The sequence below is a fragment of the Protopterus annectens genome, chromosome 12.part0 (genome assembly GCF_019279795.1).
Source record: "Protopterus annectens isolate FY-2018-M chromosome 12.part0, PAN1.0, whole genome shotgun sequence".
NCBI classification, from domain to species: domain Eukaryota; kingdom Metazoa; phylum Chordata; order Ceratodontiformes; family Protopteridae; genus Protopterus; species Protopterus annectens.
The window spans coordinates 430,012,427-430,033,514 of NC_056746.1; the positions used below are offsets into that span (position 1 = coordinate 430,012,427).

The 21,088-nt window shown below is 40.0% G+C and overlaps 1 protein-coding gene across 2 annotated transcripts in view; it reads right to left on the bottom strand.

Annotated features, from left to right (window-relative positions):
* Nucleotides 1-21,088, bottom strand: part of BAIAP3 (BAI1 associated protein 3) — a 2,552,914-nt gene that overhangs the window by 708,689 nt on the left and 1,823,137 nt on the right. For both annotated transcript variants that reach the window (XM_044089547.1, XM_044089546.1), the window contains exon 8: nucleotides 11,168-11,381. In XM_044089547.1, coding sequence (XP_043945482.1) covers nucleotides 11,168-11,381 — 214 coding nt within the window. The remainder of the gene's footprint in view (nucleotides 1-11,167; nucleotides 11,382-21,088) is intronic.

Consider the following 21,088-nt stretch of genomic DNA (forward strand, 5'->3'; position numbering starts at 1 on the left):
TGGAGACTGTAAAGTGGTGACCGGGGAAAGTGTAGTTAGGCAGCATAGGGTGGTGGTTTGTAAGATGAAGTTGGTGATCAAGAAGAGGAGTAGGAGTGTGAGGGCAGCACCAAGGATCAAATGGTGGAAACTGAAAAAAGGTAATTGTGAGGTGGAGTTCAGGGAAGAGTTAAGACAAGCACTGGGTGGCAGTGAAGAGTTACCAAATAGCTGGATAACTACAGCAGAGCTAGTAAGGGAGATGGCTAGAAAAGTGCTTGGTATGACATCTGGACAGAGGAAGGACGACAAGGAGACATGGTGGTGGAATGAGGAAGTACAGGAGAGTATACAGAGAAAGAGGTTGGCAAAGAAGAAGTGGGATTGTCAGAGAGATGAAGAAAGTAGACAAGAGTATAAGGAGATGAGGTGCATGGCAAAGAGAGAGGTGGCAAAGGCTAAGGATAAGGTGTATGAAGAGTTGTATGAAAGGTTGGACACAAAGGAGGGAGAAAAGGACCTGAACTGATTGGCTAGACAGAGGGACTGAGCTAGGAAAGATGTGCAGCAGGTAAAGGTGATAAAGGATAATGAGGGAAATGTACTCAAGTGAGGAGAGTGCGTTGAGCAAATGGAACGAGTACTTTGAGGGGTTGATGGAGGTTGATGAATGAAGAGAATGAGAGGGAGAGAAGGTTGGATGATGTAGGGATAGTGAATCATAAAGTGCAATGGATTAGCAAGGAGGAAGTAAGGATAGCTATGAGGAGGATGAAGAATGGAAAGGCTGTTGGTCCAGATGACATACCTGTGGAAGCATGGAGGTGTTTAGGTGAAATGGCAGTGAAGTTTTTAACCAGATTGTTTAATGAAATTTTGGAAAGTGAGAGGATACCTTAGAAATGGAGAAAAATTACTTTGGTACTGATTTTTAAGAATAAGGGTGATGTGCAGAGCTGTAGTAACTACAGAGGGATTAAACTGATCAGTCACAGCATGAAGTTATGAGAAAGAGTAGTGGAAGCTCGGATAAGAAGGGACGTGATGATTAGTGATCAGCAGTATGTTTCCATGCTGGGAAAGAGCACTACAGATGTGATGTTTGCTCTGAGAGTGTTGATGAAGAAGTACAGAGAAGGTCAGAAGGAGTTGCATTGTGTTTTTGTAGACATAGAGAAAGCATATGACAGGGTGCCTAGATAGGAGTTGTGGTATTGTATGAGGAAGTCGGGAGTGTCAGAGAAGTATGTAAGAGTGGTGCAGGATATGTTCAAGGGTAGTGTGACAGTGGTGAGGTCTGTGGTGGGAGTGACAAATGCGTTTAAGGTGGAGGTGGGATTACATCAAGGATCAGCTCTGAGCTCTTTCTTATTTGCAATGGTGATGGACAGTTCGACAGACGAGATCAGACAGGACTTGGATTTCTTTAGGTGGAACATGTCCATCAATTCTGAGTTGGACATGGCTTTGTAAGTCAGGCAGAGATCACCTCTGAGTAAGCAATATGCCACTGAGTACAGCCGGAGATTTTTCAATCGGGCCAGTAATCCCTTGGTGAGGTACTTTTGTGGTCTTTCCAGCTGTTGGAAGTGTCTTGTGAGGTACATCCCAAATGGGCATTGTACTCTATGATGGGTCTAATGAGTGATGAGTAGAGGGGCACTATAACCTCTTTATTTCTAGATGCGAACCCTTTAGTAATTAGATGGGCCACATAGAAGGATTTCCTAACTACTTTGGCAATATAATTGTCAAAGGAGAGATTAATATCTACCTGGGTCCACAGATCTCTTATTACCTCTTCAGTATTAGGGAGGCTGCCACCCTATGTGGTAATTCGTGGGTGCTTTGTTTTTCCCAAATGGGATGACTATGCATTTTTTGGCATTTAGCTTGAGGCCATGACTTTGACACCAGGTGTCCATCTTAGTAAGGCCCTTTTGGAGGATGTCCTTGTCAGCTGGAGAGTCAATTATGGCTCCCAGTTTGCAGTCATCGGCGAACTTGGTTAGCCATAGTCCTCCTGTATTTGCCTGTACTTCTGAGAAGTATATGCCGAACAGTAGGGGTCCCAGGACTGAGCCTTGTGGGACACCACTTGTGACTGGTTTAGAGTCGGACCTGGAGTCCGCTATTCTTACCGTGTGAGTTCTGTCTTTAAGCCATTTGGCAACCCATCTTATGACGTAGGGGTTTATGTTCAGGCTGGTGAGTTTTTCTGTAATACCCGAGTGGGGAATGGTGTTGAAAGCCTTGGCGAGATCAAGGTAGGCTGTGTGAACCACCTTTCCCTTGTCTATGGCCTTGGTGACTGTCTCAAAGAAGTCAACCAGGTTTAGTAGGCATGGTCTGCCCTTAACAAAGCCAAACTGGGTCAGTTCAAGTGTTTGGAGGTTCCCAATGTCTTTGTTAATGAGTTCCATGATGATGCGCTCCATAGCCTTGCAGACCAGACTAGTCAGGCTTATGGGGCGATAGTTACCAGGGTCAGTTATGGCCCCTCCTTTGTGGAGAGGAATAACCGTTGCTGTGCTTTGCCCAAAATACACCATAACTATAATGATCCCCCTGGTCGTCCCATAGTTTCCAGCTGTGGCTGCTTTCTTGAAAATGTGGGAATTCTATTGGATAATTTATTAAAAAAGGAACTTAAGAATGTTATCTCCCATATTAAAAATACTGATGAACTTTGTACCTTGGTTAAAAACATGCATTGGGACAAGGAATTCTATTGGGCTACTGTAGATATCAAGGCTTTGTACACAAATATTTCTACTACATTTGGCCTTGAGGCCTTTAGTCAGATTATGGGGGAAGGCCCTCGTACGTCTTTTATTATTCTTTTGCTTGAATTTGCATTGACACATAATTATTTTTTGTGTGAAGAAAAAATCTTTTTGCAAAAAGAAGGTACTGCAATGGGGGCTAATTTTGCCCCCACTTATGCAATCCTTTTTATGTCATTTTTTGAGACTAGTTTTGTTTATACACTGGAATTCTTTTGTAAATCTGTGGCCCTATACCGTAGGTACATTGATGATTTGATATTTATTTGCAAGGGCAACATTTCTGATTTCAGTAGATTTGTGGATGAACTACACTTAAATAGGTTTGGTTTGAAATTTACTTATAAAGTGGATCCATGTAGTATACAATTTCTTGATATTTTGTTATATGTGGATATTTGTGATAATGTTCAGTTTAGACCATATAGAAAGGTGACAGCAACAAATAATTTTTTACATGCTTCTAGTGCACATCCAATGCACTTAATTGAGGCCCTCCCTTTTGGAGAATTCAAACGTATATTTGAGCATACATCTGAAAAATGTTTTTTGAAAGAAGAATTTCAGGATGTTAGAAATAGACTTTTAAATAGGGGTTATTCTGAAGATAATGTTACATATAGTGAATGTAAGGTTTTGGGTAATAAGAGTTTAAGAATCAATTCTGCACAAAGCTCTAATATTTGTAAAAATCTTGATTTAGAAAATAATGATAAAATGTTTTTTGTAACAAAATATTCCCCTTTTTCTAACACACAAATTTATTGTAGATTTTTTATGGTCTATTGTCTGTGACAATGATGAGATAGGACATCTGTTCCCAAAAAGGGTTAGTTTTTCTTATGGTAGATTTTCTAACCTTAAGGAACTTTTGAGTTTGAAATATAACACAAAGATTTTGAATGAAGGTAATGGTATGTTCAAATGAGGCAGATGTAAAATCTGCCCTAGGGTTAAAAACCTTTCAGGTAGTGCTATAAATAGCATAAAATTTAATGCTACTGATAGATTTAATTGTAAATCAAGTGGGGTTGTCTATATAGTGGGTTGTGGATGTGTTCCATGTAAGTATTATATTGGCCAGACTAAACGACAGGTAAAAATACGTATAATGGAACATATTGGTGATGTTAGGCATTGTAGAACTGATAGTCCCATTTCAGAACATTTTAATAATATTCATTCTGGTTGTTTGGATTCTTTATTTTTTTTGTGTTCTTGGTAAACCAAGTGTGACAGGTCCTGGTAACTTTTCACAAAAACTTCTGAACTTAGAAAGTAGATTTATTCTTAACTTTGGTACTTTAGTGCCTAAGGGTTTGAATTTAAAAATTAATATTAACTTTTAATACTCTAATATAGTAAAAATATGAGCGTTTTACTGCTATTCTATTGAAATTGTAGTTAAATGCTTTTGCACTGATTAATTAATTGATTTATTATTCAATTTAGCAAATGTATAAAAAGATGCAGCTGTATGTCTTTGATTATTCCTTTGAAGGCTGTGTTCAGCCGAGGTACCAGAAGACATTAAAGTTCTTTGCTGTATGCTGGCTCCAGTTTGGTGTTCTACATTGGTTTAGAGTCGGACCTGGAGTCCGCTATTCTTACCGTGTGAGTTCTGTCTTTAAGCCATTTGGCAACCCATCTCATGACGTAGGGGTTTATGTTCAGGCTGGTGAGTTTTTCTGTAATACCCGAGTGGGGAATGGTGTTGAAAGCCTTGGCGAGATCAAGGTAGGCTGTGTGAACCACCTTTCCCTTGTCTATGGCCTTGGTGACTGTCTCAAAGAAGTCAACCAGGTTTAGTAGGCATGATCTGCCCTTAACAAAGCCAAACTGGGATGGTTCAAGTGTTTGGAGGTTCACAATGTCTTTGTTAATGAGTTCCATGATGATGCGCTCCATAGCCTTTCAGAACAGACTAGTCAGGCTTATGGGGCGATAGTTACCAGGGTCAGTTATGGCCCCTCCTTTGTGGAGAGGAATAACCGTTGCTGTGCACCATTCTATGGGCATGTAGCCTGTGGAGAGGCTGAGGTTGAACAGCGTGTTTAGGTGGGGGGGGGGGGGTAGTTCATTCTGTAGTTCGTGCAAGACGCAGCCTGGGACACCATCTGGTCCCATTGACGCTGTGTTTTTGGCTTTTGAAAGGGCTGTTTTCACCTGTGTGTCTGTGATATTTGGGACACTACACTTTTCTGGTATTGTTGTGGGCCCTTTTGGAGGTGAGAGGGGATGTGAAGTTTGCACTGAATCTATCTTCCAGGATGTTGGCAATATCAGTAGGTTCACTATATTTTGTACTATTTTGCACTAGTTCAGTGCATATGAGCAAGTTGCCACTTAGATTCTTAACATAGCTAAAGAAGGCTTTGTGGTTATCTTTTGAATCCTTGGCTATTTTTCTTTCGAAGTTAGCCTTAGATAATTTCATGAGGGACCTTAGTTTCTTACTGATACTGATCAGGGATGTCTTTCCTTCTTGGAATTTGCTTTTTTTCTGAACTAGTTTCCTCCTTCTATTGTATAGCCTGTTCCACCAAACTGGTTTCTTTCTCTTAGAGGAGTGAGTCTTGGTTTTGCTAGGGATGGCATGATCCATGCATCCTTATAGGTGCTCATAGAGTGCATTTGTAAAGGTTTCTGCATCTTGGGCAGCGTTATCCTTTAGCGTGGGGGCTGTGAAACTTACCACCTCTGTCTTAAGTAAGGTGAAGTTTGCTTTAGAAAAGTTTTTTTACTGTGGTTTCCTTAGTTGGGGATGGTGGTGGGGTGTGGACATCCAGAATGATTAGCTTATGGTCTGATCTAACCAGTGACGGGCTTGACCTCCAGTGTGGAACACCTGTCGCCCATGTTGGTGATGACCAGGTCCAATATGTTTTCACCTCTAGTAGGGGAGTTTACCAGCTGATCCAGGGCGTTTGAGTTGATGAATTCCAGGAAGTTCTGGGCCTGGGAATTTGTACTCGAGCAGTTTTCCCAGTGAATGGTAGGGTGATTGAAATCGCCCAAAATCAAGGTATTCGGTAGGACCTTCATGTTTTCAAGTGTCTCCAGAAAGGTGGAGTGGTGGTCCTGGGTCATGGAGGGTGATCTGTAGCAGACCACAATTTGCACTGCAGATTTGCCCGATGTTAGTTGCACATGAATGACCTCAGAGGTATCATGCTGCGCCACTAACCTGGAGGTGTAGGTATCCTTGATAAATATGGATACACCCCCTCCTTTTGTGTTTTGGTCCGTGTTCTGTGGCCGAAATGTGTGATATGAGTTGTAGCCCAGTAGTGCTGGGGTGCTCTCTGAAGCCTTGAACCAGGTTTCAGTTACTGCACAGATGTCGACATTCTCCAAACTGAGGAGTGCTTCGAGCAAGTGCATTTTGAGATTTAAACTCCTGGCGTTGAGTAGCATAACCCTCAGTTTTTTGTTAATTGTGCTGTTTAAGGAGGTGGGTTTGACATTTGAGTCTTGCCTAAAAAAGGCACTATGGGGGCAGCAAGAGCCTTGGCCAGTATTCAGAAGCCTAGGGGTGACAGATGCAAGCCATCTCTTGTGAAGCAATGCGGCTTGTTGAGCATGTCATCCCAGGTTGACAGACACTGGATCCCCTTTGAATGACACCAGAAGTTTAGCCAATTGTTGGAACTGATCATTTTTTCTTTATACTGAGGTATCATTCTTGGTGAGGGCAGGATGCTACTCAGGGTCAGGGTCATACCAGCCTCGGCTGCATGATCAGAGAGCTCTTCCGTGTCTCTTTTCATGTAGTCCAGGGAGGTACATCTCAGGTCATTCACATCAAAATGAGCAATGACAGAGTCATATTTGTACTTGTTCTGGAGTGACCTGAGTGCTTGCGATTTGTGGCAGATTCTGGCTCCCGGCAGGCAGCTAACAGTAACCTTCTGCTTGTCCAGCCTAGTGAATGGGACGTCACTGTGCCTGACTATAGAGTCACCTATTACTAGTGTGTTAGGTATGTTATTTCGCCTTAAGGGCTGTGATTGTGCGGCACACTAATTTTGTCTTTTGTGTGTTGTCTGGTTTGTGACAGGAAGTGCAGGTTGCTTGGGTGTCTGCTTTGGAGGTCTCTGATGCTTTTGCAGGTTTTTATTTAGAGCCTCTGAGTATGATTTTGTGTATTTATGTGTATTTTTTGCCAGTGCTGTTTTAGTAGGTCTGTGTGCGGCTGGAGGTGTGGTGCAAGTGTTAACCTTCTCCTCTTGACTGTCTGTTCCAGTCTTGGGTGGAGACAGCTTAGCTTCCAGTTTGGCTGTATAATTGCATCTCTCACATATGTTAGTGTTTTGTGGTAGGAGGAGAGGGCTGTCTGTGTACATGAGGCAGTTATAACATTGCCTCAGGATACCCAGATTCACCAGCTGGACTGGAGAGTGCACCTGAAGTTGCCCTTTGATCATGCCTGAATAGTAGGGTGTGCTGCTTAGTTGCCTGGTTGGTGAGGGGTGAATAAAGAGCCTTGCCCTGCTGTGCAATCAGTGTCAGGGTATATTAGTGCTTGCTATTAGGTCTGAGCAAGTCTTGGGCTGTAAGATGCTTTTTAAGTGCCTAGGTTGAGAGTTAGACTACTTTCAAGGGAAAAACTGAAGAGGAGACTTAGTGGAGCCGGGAATAATTTTACCGTAGCTAACCGGCACTGCCCGGTGCTCATAACCGTGCAAACATGGTTTTTATAGTAGGGAAATGAAAGAGATAGAAATTAGCCCAAAATGGCCAATAAACTACTAACTTCTGGGCTGGAACCACTCCTCCAGGGACAGATAGGTTGCTCAAAGCTCCCCTCTCTCACAGGTGAACAGAGAAACTTCCTTCTATCCAAGGTATGGGCAGCTCAGAAACTAGTATCACAGCCCTGAATTCAGCACTAGCCTGAAAACTGGACTATACTAGCTGAGAAAGGCGGGAAACAAGGAATTTTATTTAGGTTTTTTTTTTTGTTTTTTTTTGAAAAGATAAGGCAAAAACAGTAAAAAAAATACACTTAAAGCAGCTTTAAACTACTCCAAACGATCAGAAAAGGCTATCGCGCTTTAGTGTGTAGCCTACAACAATTAAACAAATTATTTAAACAAAAAACAACTTTTTAAAAGTGCAGGCAGTCAAATAAGTACAATATGTGAAAAAAACCAAGCTTTTAAATCACAATAAACCCTGGAAAATCTGTGTTTAGGCGGAAAACAGTTAAGTACAGCAAGAAGGTACAGAAAACTGATACTTAATCACTCCAAAGTCTCTCTTCTAAGCTAGAAGGCTTGTATCAGTTTAAGGCTTTCTAGTGCTACCCAGTAGGTTAGTTACAGGAAAGATGGGAAACAAGCGCAGATGTGGTCTTTTAATCCAGAAAGTTGAAAGAAACAGACAAACTGTCCAAATGGTCAATAAACTATAATTTCTGGGCCAAGAACCTCTCCTCTCATGGTAGACAGGCTACCTAGTGTTTACCACTCCCACTGATAAGCTAGAAGGCTTTTCTCTAACACAGAAAGGCTTGCGGGGCTCAGAAGCTTACCAACAGTCCTGGATGCAGCAACTCTGTATCTGGACTAGGCTAGTTACAGGAAAGGTGGGAAACAAGCACAAGTGCAGCTTTTAAACCAGAAAGTTGAAAGAAATGGAAAAAAAACCTGCCAAAACAGCCAATAGCTACAATTTCTGAGCTAGGAACCACTCTTCTTGTGGTAGATAGGCTACCTAATGCTTACCACTCCCACTGATAAGCTAGAAGGCTTCCCTCCAACACAGAAAGCCTTGAGGGGCTCAGAAGCTTACAAAGAGTCCTGGATACAGCAAATCTGTACCTGGACTAGACTAGTTACAGGAAAGGCGGGGAACAAGTACAAATGTAGGCTTTTAAGCCAGCAAGTTGAAAGTGATGGAAAACTGCCCAAAGGGCCAAATAAATTACAATTTCTGGGCCAAAACTCACTCTTCCCATGGAGGATAGGCTATCTAGTGCTTACCACTCCCACTGATAAGCTATAAGGCTTTCCTCCAACACAGAAAGGCTTGGGGGGCTCAGAAGTTTACTAACAATCCTGGATACAGCAACTCTGTAACCAGACTAGGCTAGTTATAGGAAAGACAGGAAACAGGCACAAGTGCGGCTTACAAACCGAAAATTGAAAGAGATGGAAAAAGTTACTCAAACAGCCAGTAGCTACAATTTCTGGGACAAGGACCACTCCTCTTGTGGTAGATAGGCTACCTGATACTTACCAATCCCACTGATAAGCTAGAAGGCTTCCCTCCAACACGGAAAGGCTTGGGGGTCTCAGAAGCTTACAAAGAGTCCTGGATACAGCAAATCTGTACTTGGACTAGACTAGTAACAGGAAAGGCAGGAAACAAGTGCAAACACAGACTTCTAAATCAGAAGGTTGAAAGAGATGGAAAAGCTTCCCGAATGGCCAACAAACTATAATTTCTGGGCCAGAAACCACTCCTCCTGTGGTAGATAGGTTACCTAGTGCTTACCACTCCCACTGATAAGCTAGAATGCTTCTCTCCAACACAGAAGGGCTTGGGGGGCTCAGAAGCTTACCAACAGTCCTGGATACAGCAAATCTGTACCTGGACTACACTAGTTATAGGAAAGACAGGGACCAAATGCAAAACGGGCTTTTAACCAGAAAGTAGAAAGAGATGGAAAAACTGCCCAAATGGCCAATGAACTACAATTTCTGGGTCAAAACCCACTCTTCCCATGGTAGATAGGCTACCTAGTGCTTACAACTCCCACTGATAAGCTAGAAGGCTTCCCTCCAACACAGAAAGGCTTGGGGTGCTCAGAATCTTACCAACAGTCCTGGATACAGCAAGTCTGTATCTGGACTTGACTAGTTACAGGAAAGTCAGGAAACAAGCTTAGAATTTTTTTTGTTACAGAAAAGCAGCTAAAACAGTAATAAATACAATTTAAATTGTAGTGCAGGCCAGCACACCCGAGTGTGTAGCAACACTACGGCAAATACAGTTCAAATAAATGCAATTAAATTAAAAAATGACTAAAAAACAAGTGCAGAGGGCAGTAAATTAGAAGGCTACTAACAAGCAGTAATAAGTGCAGAATAAGAGCGACTGAACAGATAACAGCACACAGAAGAGCAACTAAGACAGTTACAGTAAGAACAGCTGAATAATATATATATATATATATATATATATATATATATATATATATATATATATATATATAAAAATGGTAGACCTTTACACATTTTCCCACATACAAGGTATGATGAAACATCCATTTAATGTACTGTGTAAATATGTTTTATTTATCTATACTTTTGGCACATTATCAGGAGTTTGCCTTTATCATTAGCATGTTTGCAGTAAGTGTAATATTCATTTATAAGTGAACTATCTCGATATTTTGTGTTGTAGGATCAGGGAACTCAATGTGGTATAAGTGGAAACATTCACCATGCCTACAGGAATTTATTACACACCAAACCATGTAATCTATCTATGTATCTATCTATGTATCTATCTATCTATCTATCTATCTATCTATCTATCTATCTATCTATCTATCTACCTATCTACACTAGTCTGAGTAAAATTCTATGTTCTGCATGGATAATGTTCTAGTGCATACCCAGTAATATAAAATAGACTCTCACTCTACCAATCAAATCACTACTGACATGATGGGATGAGAAGCCTAATGTCAAAGCAGTAGGGCCCTGGCTGCAACTGCACCAACCACATTCAGAAATATATTAATTCCTGGGGTGCTGTCCCAGTTCTGACTCCAAATAAGACTCTTCACAACAATCAATTTTAGGTTCCAGTCCTCACTGCAAGATGTACATTTTTGTACCATTTCAGGGGGTGGCTAAAGCCACATCACTATGGCTAGGCTTACAAATGCCCCAGGGCAGATAGCCTAGTACTATACTATGAAACTATGAAACTATTACCACTATGTGGAAGGTCCAGGAGATAGAAAAATTGTTCCTGATGCAGGCCATGCATCAGGAACAATGCACCATGGCACTCTCTCTTTGTATGTATAGAGACATTCCTTCATATCCTGTCTGTGGGCAAAGTCTTTAAAGGAAATGTTTACTGAATGTACACTGAGTATTGGTAGCAGGCTAGAATATAATACTTATGTGGGGGGGGGTATCATACTGAAATGATTATAAATGACTAAAAACAGCAACATCTGGTGAACATTTCTGATATGAAAGCAAGTTTTTAATTTATGTTATTACAGTTTGTTCAACTAGTCAAATGTTCAGGTTATTACTTTCAAGTTGAAATGAAAAAAAAAAAACAACAAAAACTAAATACTATTTACCATATAACACATGTAATCCTTCATACTATTTTACTGCTAGTAAAGCATCAAATAAAAACACACTTACAACTGAAACTGTTCATTCCACACAGGATTCAGGGTCTGGTTCTTGACCTCTGTCACTTGGATGTACTTGGCAGGAATTACTTCCCTTATACTGGATCTTTTTTCTATTTTGTCTTTTTTCTTGCGGAAACTGAATTTTCTTTCCTTCTTTTCTTCTGTATCTCGGGGACTTTGTCCTATCATAATTCCAAGCATGCAGTAAGGATCACTATAGCCTGAAAAAAAAAAAAAAATCATATAGATTTTCATTAATCCAACATATGAAAACCCAAAACAATTGTGCATGTCAACAATAATACAATAAACTAACAGGTGGTAAAGCATTGTAACAATGTCCAAAATCAGCAAGCCAGCAGGAGCACTAACATCACACTACGCTGAGCAATTTCGCTTTATTCTATCATGATCCAACTCGCAGCATGAATGGTAGGAGAAAAAACATGCCATTCCCTTTGATATGTTATGTTTTAAGCCTAGAAAATTCAATTTGCATTCACTAGAATTGTTTACAGTGTAAATCAATACACATACATCCATGTTGTAGGTCAGGAACAAGTGGCATTGTAGCCTAGAAGTTCATACGATGCTCAGACTTTATTTAAATCTGTGCTTTAACAACTGACCCCCTACATCCACTTTCATGCTGAATACTCTAATAGCTATAGAGCTGTGAAAGCTACAGGCAAAAAAAAGAATGTAATAAGCACTATACTTGTGTTATTTCTGTAGTTGTATCAAAAATTTGTATCAGTTTAATATTGAATGACTTGCTTAATATTTATTTTTAATATATAATTTATATACAAATAAAGAGTGAGAGAATATATATATATATATATATATATATATATATATATATATATATATACATATATTAAAATAAGATGAAACCAAAGCAATTTGTCTTTTATTCGTCGGGCAGTGCAGTGGTCCAGCAGTTAGCATTGCTACCTCACAGCAAGAGGTTCTCTTGTTACATTCTCGGCTGGGGTGACTTCTGTGCAGAGTTTGCATGTCCTACATGTATTCACATGGGTTTCCTCTGGGTGCTCTAGTTTCCTCCCACATTCTAAAAACAGGCATTCCTCCCCTGAAAATGGGCTCTGCCCCAGTCACACCTTTCCAGTAAACAAATATTAAATAAACATTTATTTCCCATTAATATATAGCCATTTTCTCATACCTTTCTTTACACATTACCCACACATAAGACATTACTACTCTGTCCACATAATTTGTTTGACTGGAATTCATATTTTAAAATAACTATAGATCACGTTATTTTACAATTGTCTTAAGAGCTAGATGCCTACCTTTTCACTTATATCGTCTCAAAAACCTTTAACACATTGATAATGAAAAAACATACATTCAGTAGTCTCCTTTTGTTTACATCATTGCTTTGAATGTATTCATTCCTCTTTGTTTTACATTTTTCGATGAGAAAGACAGCCAAAAAGTCCATCACAGCAGACTCAAAAAAGAATTGGGGAAATTCATAAATGCTACTTTGATTTCTCTGTAACCTTTTCAAATTCAAAGAGTGCCCTAAAGTGGCGCTTTAGCATGAAGATGTGCAACACCATGTAAGGCTATCTGCGGGGCTGCGCTGTGTGCTAATGAGGCAGTTCGGGGGATAGGCTCATTAGACATGTTCTCTCTCTCCCTCTCTCTCTGTCTCTGTCATGGTTGAGGTAAGTGCTGGGGAGTTTAGTGTTAAAGTAGGGTTAAGAGGTGTGCTTGAGAATATATGCAGGAGGTGTGTGAATGTGTTTATGACTGTGAGGTAGAGACAGGTGAGTTAGCAAGGGGTCAGTTAGGTATGCGCATGTGTATGAGTGTGAATGGATGAATGGATGAGAGATTGAGTGTGATCAACTGGTTAGGGGGCTGTGTGTGTGTGTGTTTGATGTGTATGTGTGTATGACCGTGGGATGGGGTGGCTGTCATACCTCCACACACCCCTAGTCTAATAAACACAAGTCCTTAGCACTGAGTAGGGGTCCGCTAATGACCAAGGATTACTATAATACAGAGAGATGGGGGAACACTAGCCACCAGGTTGTACATAAGTCTTGTGCCATAAAGGCACTTAAACAGTACAGGGATTGGTGACTGGGAGGACCACTAGTCACCAGGGATTACTTATGTGCCATAATGGGGAAGCACCACTAAACACCAAGGATTACTCTAAACTCATTTGCCATAACAGCACTTAACAGCACAGGAACTGGAATGGGGAGAGCCTCTAGACACCACAGATTATTCTAAACATGTGTGCCATGATGGCACTTAACTGTACAAGTACCACGGGTGTGGGAGGAGCCACTAGACACCAGGGAAACTACTCAAAACTCATGTGCCTTAATGGCACCTAATATTACTGGAACTTAGGGGTTGAGGGGATGGACTAGATACCAGAAAGACTACTATGGCACCTAATATTACTGGAACTTAGGGGTTGAGGGGATGGACTAGATACCAGAAAGACTACTCTAAACTCATGTGCCATAACAGCACATAAATCAGTACAGGGATTGGGGAGTGGGGTGGGGGAAACACTGGACTCCAGAGATTAAGGAATATGACAAGGAACTGTGACCTTCCGATGACCTAAGGCCAGATAATGAGATAGCAGGGACACTTTTGTCAATTTAGGGACAGGCAGAAGGGGAGGGATGGATGTGATTATACAAAGTCGCTGTTGCTACAACAGGTAACTACCACATAACTGCTGAACTGAATGTTGCAGTAGTTAAATACAGTTCATAGACATGCAACTGGGCTGATAATGAGGACTTTCCTCATCGTGGCTAATATGTTTATGAATCACAAACTACAGCACCACATGAACAGGCCCATTTTACTTCAGCACTTAACGTGATGCGGTAAGGCTTTCTTGAATCCCCTGGATTTTCTGTGTAGAGTTCAAATCTGTCTCCATAATATGAGTCTTAAAGATTCTCATCCTATTAGTAAACAATACTCCCTTTTAATGTTGTCGCACCATTTTTCTTCCTCAGTCTGTGCTTCCTAATACATCTTTCTTCCATAACATTGCTTTTTAATGCACTCATAATTAGTGCTCTGTTTTTTTTTTTTTTTTTTAGGTTTTAATCCCTTTTTATATTAATACATCCAGGTAGTGACTTCTTAAATGACTTAAACTTCTTTTGTTCTTTCATTACTTTTAAAACATACCAATAGCAAATATTCAATGATGCTGTATGCACAGCTTGTTAACTCATGCCTAATCCATTCATAGCCTCTTCTCTAAATCATATGCTTCTTTTTAACAGGGTCCAAGTGACACCCCAATATAATTGAAAAGAAAACACTGATTAAATCATTATTTTTGTGTTCTGTCATGGTGTAAACACTGCAATAATATCATATCATACCAAATAAAACTAAATGACTTGTAATATGCTTTCCAGAAACCGAGTGCACTTCTGATACTTTTTGTCAAATACTTTTGTCAAATCACGCCATTCTCATTTTTCATAATTGATACTTGAAATAAAATAACACTTTATTTCCTGTAGTTTCTTCAAAACCTTTGCATTTTTTCTTGTGATAATTCTACTTCTAATAACTTTGAGTTCAGTGTTCATATACCTAATAAATGTTTCATCTATCAAAAACAGAGCATATCAACTGATATAATTATACACTGTAGGAATCAGACAGACTCTCCAGGTCCCAGCTCTGTGTCAATTTTTTTCAAGCCTTAGAAAGGTGAGATATCTTCCTCCAATAAGGAAAAATAATAGACCACAGGCACTTGTGAGCAACAAAGCTTCTGTTGAGAATCCTAAAAAAAATCAGGAAAAAGGAACCATGCACTGTAGACAAGCTCACTTGAGATTTCAGAGTAATCAAGCAATTATAATAAAGAAGTTTTTCAATCAAGAAGTTTTGATTTCTAAACAAGTTATAATTGCTTGATTAATCTGAAGTCTCAACTGAGCTTGTCTACAGTGCATGGTTCTTTTTTTCCTGACTTTTTAGGATTCTCAGCCAGCAACTTTGTTGCTCACAAGTGTGTGTGTGTGTGTCTCTGTGTCTGAGGGCAGAGCAAACTAATGGGTATAGTATCTCATCCCTCAGGGGTGGGAGAAAGCCACCACACACCTCCCTGGCAGGGCTTATAAATGCCCTAGGGCAGATAGCCTAGTGTGTGTGTTTGTGTGTGTGTGTGCGTGTGCGTGTGTGTGTGCATGTGTGTGTGTGTGTGTGTAGGTATATATATATATATATATATATATATATATATATATATATATATATATATATATGGATCCCAGTCTCTTAATCGACAACACAGTTTGTCAAGTAACAGAAGATCGAACCCACTTCAGCGAAAGTGCACAGTGCACTTTTGCATAAGCCTGTTACAGTGGGGATAAGGAAATATATCCTTTTCCCCACTGTAGTGCGAACTCGGAGTTGGTATATTTAAGTAGGGGGGGTGTGGGAAGCACAGCCCCCCACTTAGGGGGTGCAGGGGGGGCTTGCCCCCCTGCAGAAACAGTTTCAATTAAATTTTTTGTTTTTTTGACAATCAGCTTCAGCGAAAGTGCACTTTCGATGATGTGCACTTTCACTTAAGTGGGTCTGATCTTCAGTTACTCGACAAACTGTGTTGTCGATTAATAGAAGTAGACCCATATCTATATATACATATATATAAATATATATATATATATATATATATATATATATATATATATAAATATATATATATATATATATATACACACACACACACACACACACACACACACACACACACATATAAATATTGCTACATAACTAGCCATTTACTAATGATTTCAGAACAGTAGTCATTTACTAATGATTTCAGAACAGTAGTCTAATAAACATAATACTCTGGAAAGGTTGAGATAGTTGGTTTGTGTTTATGTATTTTATTAGGTGAGTTATGATATTTTTCATGGGTCAGTGTCTTTTTTTGTGTGTGTGTGTGTGTGTGTGTGTGTGTGTGTGTGTGTGTGTGTGTGTGTGTGTGTGTGTGTGTGTGTGCAGTGCATAAAGTTGCATTTTTGAAATACAATGAACAGGAACGCCATCCATGATTTAATTTATTTATTTAATATTTAGTATTTCTAAACTAAATTTAGGGTAGATTTGCATCCAAGGGGGTGTTTTAGGTGGGCTAAAGTATTTAGAATTTCTCAGTGTGCTTTTGTCGGTGCAGTATGTGAAGGTCTGCTTTATTTTTTAGGACATTTAGCTGATCTGCTCTACATTGTGGCACCAAGAGCCTGTAACAGAAGGAGGAATCATTTGCTACTTAGCTTGCTTTCCACCTAGGACCCGAAACCACCTAAATTATGACCACCGAGCTGCTCTGGCTTCCCTTTGTGAGAAGAGGGATTCCACTACCTTGTTCTGGCTCTTTTATTACTGTAGGCTGTTTTTCAGTGACTACACTACCCCGACAACTGTTGGTGCTTTTTGTGAGGGGGATTCCACAACGTTGTTTAGGCTGTTTCATTACTGTAGGCTGTTATTCAGTGAATACCCTACCCCAACAACTGTCGATGCTTTTTGTGAGGTGGGATTCCACAACATTGTTTAGGCTGTTTCATTACTGTAGGCTGTTATTCAGTGAATACCCTACCCTAACAACTGTCAGTGCTGTTTGTGAGGTGGGATTCTACAACATTGTTTAGGCTGCTTCATTACTGTAGGCTGTTATTCAGTGAATACCCTACCCCAACAACTGTTGGTGCTTTTTGTGAGGTGGGATTCCACAACATTGTTTAGGCTGTTTCATTACTGTAGGCTGTTATTCAGTGAATACCCTACCCCAACAACTGTCAGTGCTGTTTGTGAGGTGGGATTCCTCAACATTGTTTAGGCTGTTTCATTACTGTAGGCTGTTATTCAGTGAATACCCTACCCCAACAACTGTCAGTGCTGTTTGTGAGGTGGGATTTCACAACATTGTTTAGGCTGTTTCATTATTGTAGGCTGTTATTCAGTGAATACCCTACCCCAACAACTGTTGGTGCTTTTTGTGCCTGAGCTTCTCAACCCTGTGCTACCTACTGCACAGAATAGAGCCCTGCACTGAGCATAAGAATAATCCACTGGGATCAGTGCCCCACTATAGCCAACAAATGCATAAAATGGAATAGAAATGAATCATTTGCTAACCAAACACATTTTTTTACCTGGGACATTATGAGCTTCACATACCACAGCTTTATGCTCAGCAGTTGCTACTGTGTCACTATGCCATATGACTTACTTCACTAGGTAAGGCTATAGTGATTCCATTTTTGCCTACAAAGAGTTTTTGTGCCCGAGAAACAGGATGAAACTGCAAACAGACTGAAAAGCACACCACAAAATCATCTTAGTTATTCCACAGGTAAGTTTTAATTGTTCCATTTAAGAAACTCAAGATGAAGTCCATTATTTTTCATACATATTTTCTAAATATGTTTCACTGCTGTGGTTGCCTGATGTAAAATTCTCTGCTATCTGCCAAAATCACTGCTGTTGTATTTACTTTTCCTCTCCACCTACCTATTTATGTGTGACCAAAGGGTAATCATTTGATCCTTAAATGCTGCCCATCACACTATAAGCCTATGTCTGCAGGCCCAAAACTTCCATCGTGTTTTTTCAACTGCATTACAGTATTGAACTGCATCTGTGATTGCTTTACTGCATTATAGCAATGTGCTAGTACTGGGTTGGTCTTTTCTACATTAGGTCAGTGCAGTTGTAATGTAATGTACAGCGATGAGCTTATACTGCATTTTTCTGCACTACATTACAGAAATCAGCTTGTAGTGTGTTTGTCTGTACTGGATTACATCATTGGGCTAGCACAGGGCTTTTTTGTATTACATTGCAGCCATGAGCTTGCAATGTGTCAGTTTTTATGGCATTACAGCAATGAGCCTGCACTGGGTTTGTCTTTAATGCTTTACACCAATGAGCCTGCACTGGGTTTGTCTCTACTGGATTAAAGCAATGAGCTCACACTATGTTTGTCTGTACAGGACTACAACACTGAGCTAGCACTGGGCTGTCTTGTTCTACATTACAGCCATGAGCTTGCACTGGGTTTGTCTATACTACTTTACACCAATTGGCAGGTAGTAGATGTTTCTTTACTGCATTACAGCAAAGAGCTTGTACTGTGTTTATCTGTATTAAGTTTCATCAGTGAGGAAGCACTAGGTTTGTCTTCACTGCATGACACCAATGAGCTTGCACTGTTTTTTTTTGTACTGCATTACCACAGTGAGCTAGTACGTCTTTACAGCATCAAGACAATGTACTTGCACTGGGTTTGTGTTTACTCCTTACAGCAATGAGCTTACTCTGGGTTTGTCTGCACTGCATTACAGCAATGATCTAATATTGGGTTTGTCTTTACTGAATTACAGCAATGAGCTCACACTGGGTTTGTCTGTACTACATTACAGCAATGAGCTCACACTGGGTTTGCCTGTATTGTGTTACCTAATGAGCTCACACTGGGTTTGCCTGTATTGCATTACCTAATGAGCTCACACTGGGTTTGCCTGTATTGCATTACCCAATGAGCTCACACTGGGTTTGTCTGTACTACATTACAGCAATGAGCTCACACTGGGTTTGTCTGTACTACATTACAGCAATGAGCTCACACTGGGTTTGTCTGTACTACATTACAGCAATGAGCTCACACTGGGTTTGTCTGTACTACATTACAGCAATGAGCTCACACTGGGTTTGTCTGTACTACATTACCCAATGAGCTCACACTGGGTTTGTCTGTACTACATTACAGCAATGAGCTCACACTGGGTTTGTCTGTACTACATTACAGCAATGAGCTCACACTGGGTTTGTCTGTACTACATTACCCAATGAGCTCACACTGGGTTTGCCTGTATTGTGTTACCTAATGAGCTAGTGCTGGTTTTTTCTGTCCTACATTACAGAAAGGAGCTCCAACTGGGTTTGTCTGTGCTGGATTAAATCACTGAGCTAAAAGTGGGTTTGTCTCTAATGCATTATGGCAATGAGATAGTACTGGGTTTAAATTTAATGCAGTAAACCGATGAGCTAGTACTGGGTTTGTTTTTATTGCATTACAGCAGTTTGATAGTATTGTGTTTGTCTTGTCTGGTACTGGATTTGTCTGTACTGGGTTACAACAATGAACTAGCAGTGGGTTAGTTGTTACTGTATTACAGCCATGAGCTCTCACTGGATTTGCCTGTAATAAATTTCAGCAATAATCTAGCACTGGGTATGCTTTTTATTGCATCAAAGCAATGCACTTGCACAGGGTTTGTCTTTACTTCATTAGAGCAATCAACATGTTCTCAGTTTGTCTTTACTGCATTACAGCAATTGACCTGCACTAAGTTTTTCTGTACAGTACTACATCACTAACTTAGCACTGTACTTTTCTGTACTATATTTCAGGCATGAGCTCACACTGAGTTTGTCTGTACTGGATTGCATCATTGAGCTTGCACTGGGCTTTCCTGTGCTACATTACATCCATGAGCTTGCACTGGACTTGCCTGTACCATATTCAGCAATGAACTAGTGCTAGGTTTGTCTGTACTGCATTGTAGCAATGAACTTACACTGGATGTTTCTGTACTACATTATAGAAATTAGTTTGCACTGGGTTTTTCTGTACTTGATCACATCACTGAGCTCACATTGGGATTGTCTGCAGTATATTACAGCAATAAGCTAGTACTGGGGTTTTCTGTACTACATTACAGAAATGCACTCACATTGGATTTGTCTATGCTGGATTACATCATTGATCTAGAACAGAGTTTGTCTCCACTACTTTTTTCCGATAAGACTAAAAGCCTGCAAAATTACAAGCACTGTTGATGACACCGTACCTGTGAGGAATTTAATCTCTTTTTGTCTTTGAGCTTCTTTCTATTTTACCTGTTCCATTTTGTTTTCTGTTTTGAGAAATCTGCTTGGCCTGGTGTTTTTGTTCTATGTGGCAGATAGATACATAAATTATCCAGGCTGCAGTGATACTGAAAACACACAGAGTATATCTGTGGCCTTGCCTTTTCTGATAAGACTCAGGCCTACAAAAACTATAAGAACTGTTGGTGACTCCCTGCTGGTTACTTTTTCCCACCTATCATCCCATTCCTTGATCTACTTTTTAAACTTGGTAATTTTTAAGATGCCCACCCTTACTGCAAATTGAGCTTTATAGGCTCCTTCTTTTCTACACCGCTGTTGATATCTTTAATTATTTATTTGCCTTTCCTTGTGCTTATTTTTTTAAAAAAAAGTGCATTTTGCCTCTAATTGTCTGTGCTACTGGTTTACTTGCTCTGAATTCATTATCTAGCTAGCCGCTGGATAATATAGTGTATTTTGTACTCTAGCAAGTTCCGTTCTGTGTTTTTATAACAAGAGGATGGAGGATTTTCCATCTAGTGGCAATAAGTGGTAGACTGGTCTGTATAGGTTGCGGAAACATGCTGGAGATTCCTGCATGTAGTCATTTTATTGGCTAGAGGGCTTATTAATCAGCTTTCTTTGTTTTTAGTGCCTTTATAAATTCTACACAGTTGAGTGGCTCTTGCCTCATTTCCACAAAGAAAAGTACTTTTATTGAAGAATCACAGTTTTATAAGCTGTTTAAGTACACTGCTGTTATCTGGAATTACTTATCGTCTTTCCTGTAGTTTGTTTGTTTGTGATAGTATTTCACTCCAGACATGCTTTTACATTAAGATGATTGAGATTATTCATCTAGTAGCAGTAGGTATTTGCCTGATCTATCTGAGTTAGAAAGCACACAAAAGGGGTCTAAGTGTAGTCATTTTATTGGCCAGAGGGCTCAGTAGTATTTGCAGTGCTGATATACATTCAGCACATATGCAAAAAGCTG